The sequence below is a fragment of the Triticum dicoccoides genome, chromosome 4B (assembly GCF_002162155.2).
Source record: "Triticum dicoccoides isolate Atlit2015 ecotype Zavitan chromosome 4B, WEW_v2.0, whole genome shotgun sequence".
NCBI classification, from domain to species: domain Eukaryota; kingdom Viridiplantae; phylum Streptophyta; class Magnoliopsida; order Poales; family Poaceae; genus Triticum; species Triticum dicoccoides.
The window spans coordinates 474,018,381-474,021,713 of NC_041387.1; the positions used below are offsets into that span (position 1 = coordinate 474,018,381).

The 3,333-nt window shown below is 50.5% G+C and overlaps 1 protein-coding gene across 1 annotated transcript in view; it reads left to right on the top strand.

Moving 5' to 3' along the window:
* LOC119290951 (phosphoenolpyruvate carboxykinase (ATP)-like) overlaps nucleotides 1-2,835 on the top strand; it is a 5,182-nt gene extending 2,347 nt beyond the window's left edge. Inside the window, exons 4-12 of the mRNA XM_037569633.1 lie at nucleotides 19-172; nucleotides 282-467; nucleotides 571-869; nucleotides 1,110-1,283; nucleotides 1,387-1,452; nucleotides 1,563-1,741; nucleotides 1,836-2,005; nucleotides 2,098-2,266; nucleotides 2,359-2,835. Coding sequence (XP_037425530.1) covers nucleotides 19-172; nucleotides 282-467; nucleotides 571-869; nucleotides 1,110-1,283; nucleotides 1,387-1,452; nucleotides 1,563-1,741; nucleotides 1,836-2,005; nucleotides 2,098-2,266; nucleotides 2,359-2,502 — 1,541 coding nt within the window. The 3' untranslated portion in view covers nucleotides 2,503-2,835. The remainder of the gene's footprint in view (nucleotides 1-18; nucleotides 173-281; nucleotides 468-570; nucleotides 870-1,109; nucleotides 1,284-1,386; nucleotides 1,453-1,562; nucleotides 1,742-1,835; nucleotides 2,006-2,097; nucleotides 2,267-2,358) is intronic.
* Nucleotides 2,836-3,333: the final 498 nt, after the last annotated feature.

The window sequence follows — 3,333 nt, forward strand, 5'->3', positions numbered from 1 at the left end:
ACAAAAAAAAAAAAACAGAGCTGTACGAGCAGGCCATCAAGTACGAGAAGGGGTCGTTCATCACGGCCACCGGTGCGCTGGCGACGCTGTCCGGCGCCAAGACCGGCCGGTCGCCCAGGGACAAGCGCATCGTCAAGGACGAGGCGGCGGCGCAGGAGCTGTGGTGGGGCAAGTGAGTGCTCTGCCACCATCGCTGAACTGAACATGTGCTTCTTCTTCTCCTTCGTCTTCAGCTAACAAGTAACTGAACATTGTATGTCTCGTTGTGGCGATAATTACAGGGGCTCGCCGAACATCGAGATGGACGAGCACACGTTCCTGACCAACAGGGAGAGGGCCGTGGACTACCTCAACTCCCTGGACAAGGTGTTCGTCAACGACCAGTTCCTCAACTGGGACCCGGAGAACCGCATCAAAGTCCGCATCATCTCCGCCAGGGCCTACCACTCGCTCTTCATGCACAACATGTAACAATAATACTACCACTACAGCCAAGTTGATCACAGTACATGTAATACCACAGCACATTTACAGCAGAGTAACCGGACGGTATCGTACATGTGACATCAGGTGTATCCGTCCGACGGAGGAGGAGCTGGAGAGCTTCGGCACGCCGGACTTCACGATATACAACGCCGGCAAGTTCCCCTGCAACCGCTACACGCACTACATGACGTCGTCGACGAGCGTGGACATCAACCTGGGGCGGCGGGAGATGGTCATCCTGGGCACGCAGTACGCCGGGGAGATGAAGAAGGGCCTCTTCGGCGTCATGCACTACCTCATGCCCAAGAGGCGTATCCTCTCCCTCCACTCCGGCTGCAACATGGGCCGCGACGGCGACGTCGCCCTCTTCTTTGGACTCTCAGGTACGCAACAGATCCATCATCCGTCCGGCCGCAAGAACACTGCGGTGCCATTACCTGCCCAACCGCATGCACCTGACTGGCGCGTTCGCCTTGCTCAGCAGCCTATCCATACCATACAGCTCTAGTTTCGTTATCGTGTGATGTCACTTTTTCAGTTCTCCAAAAATATTAAACGCATTTTTTAGTCTGCATTTACCACATATTTTGATTTGTATTTTGTTTCTCTCACAACAACAACAGGTACTGGAAAGACAACACTGTCGACTGATCACAACAGGCTCCTGATCGGTGACGACGAGCACTGCTGGAGTGACAATGGTGTCTCCAACATCGAGGGTGGCTGCTACGCCAAGTGCATAGACCTTTCCCGGGAGAAAGAGCCTGACATTTGGAACGCCATCAAGTTCGGAACAGGTAGACGCCTCTTTTCAATCCTGAATAATTTAATGTCAGCATCGTAGTACGTACAGTACTGTATTTCCGTAGCTTACATTCGACTGAAATGTTCTGCTTGCAGTGCTGGAGAACGTTGTCTTTGACGAGCACACCCGTGAAGTCGATTACACCGACAAATCTGTCACAGGTAAAAACCATTGTTATCAACAAAAAATAATCCAGTCACACCAGGAGAAATCACATACATACGGTAGCAAAGATGATGGTAATAACATTGCATCCCGGACCGTATTGCAGAGAACACTCGTGCCGCTTACCCGATCGAGTACATCCCCAACGCCAAGATACCGTGCGTCGGGCCACACCCCAAGAACGTCATCCTCTTGGCGTGCGACGCGTTCGGGGTGCTCCCGCCCGTCAGCAAGCTGAACCTGGCGCAGACCATGTACCACTTCATCAGCGGCTACACTGCTCTCGTAATAAAACTCTGCTAAGCATTCGTTAATTCAGCAGCTTGCTTGTTCCTCAGGGATGCCGATCTGATCGCTTTTGCCATCGTCACCGTGACAGGTTGCCGGTACAGAGGACGGCATCAAGGAGCCGCAGGCCACCTTCTCCGCGTGCTTCGGCGCGGCGTTCATCATGCTCCACCCGACCAAGTACGCCGCCATGCTCGCCGAGAAGATGCAGACGTACGGCGCCACCGGGTGGCTTGTCAACACCGGCTGGTCCGGTGGAAGGTGCGATCCCTATGCTTATCCTTGCAATGCGATTCCTCACGACCACCACGCGCATGAGATGATGAGCTGACTCTGCGTTCGTCGCTGTCCAGGTACGGCGTCGGCAAGCGGATCAAGCTGCCATACACCAGGAAGATCATCGACGCCATCCACTCCGGCGAGCTCCTCACGGCCAACTACCAGAAGACCGAGGTCTTCGGCCTCGAGATCCCCACCGCGATCGAGGGCGTGCCGTCTGAGATCCTCGACCCGATCAATACCGTAAGCCCTCTTCAGCTCATTCAGCCATTTTTTCTGCTTGGTTGCTTCTCTTCTTTTGAGCATGCACTGAGCGATTGCTTTCTCGCGTGCAGTGGACGGACAAGGCCGCGTACAAGGAGACGCTCCTGAAGCTGGCCGGCCTGTTCGGGAAGAACTTCGAGGTGTTCGCCAGCTACAAGATCGGGGAGGACAGCACCCTCACCGAGGAGATCCTTGCCGCTGGACCCAAAGTCTGATTTCCCACGAAGCAGATGAAGAGCGCGATGCGGTGGAATTGTGTTTTTTCAGAATAAAGCAGTGGCGTGTGTGTGTGTGCCGTGTAGGTCGACGATGATGATGATGACGAAAAATGGGTCCATGTGCGGGAGGTACTAGTAGAGTTGGCTCCGTATATTTTTCATGCGTAGTGTTAGTTTCTGTCACAGATTGGTGCTTTGTTTTCGCTATGTACAGATGCACTGTGCTTTCGTATTTGGAACTCGGATCGGTCTGCCTGATATGATCGTATGAGTGTATGACCCTGTGTTCACCCCAGTTAATGCATAACACCATATTATTCTGCTTGGGAATGTGCCTCTTGTCTTGTATACATCGCCTTTGCTAATTGTTCGATCTCCTGAAAATCTTGAAATCTGAGTCCTGTTAAACGTAGGGATAAGAAAACACAGGCTAGTCTGGATTTTTCTATAAGATATCAAAACAGGGCAATTCTCCGTAGATTGAAGAGATAGCTTCTTGAAGAAAAAATAAAGTGAAGTTCGAGCCTATGAAATTGAGTCTACTCTACATGAATGCAAACAATATGATTTAATTTTTTTGCTAAAGCAATCAATAGGAATTTAGCAACCCTAAATCCTCCAAATTTTCAGTGAAAATCCTACAATCCAAAGAGATTTAAAATTCCATAATACTGTCTAAAATTGCATTCTTTTGAAGGTGTGTAATTTTGTTACGTAAGTTGTTACAATAAAATGAGGTTGAGATGATGGTTGGATATTGATCGAAAAATGTGCTGAGATTTAAAATAATATATCAGGTCAGGCATGAATAGATGATAACCCATCACT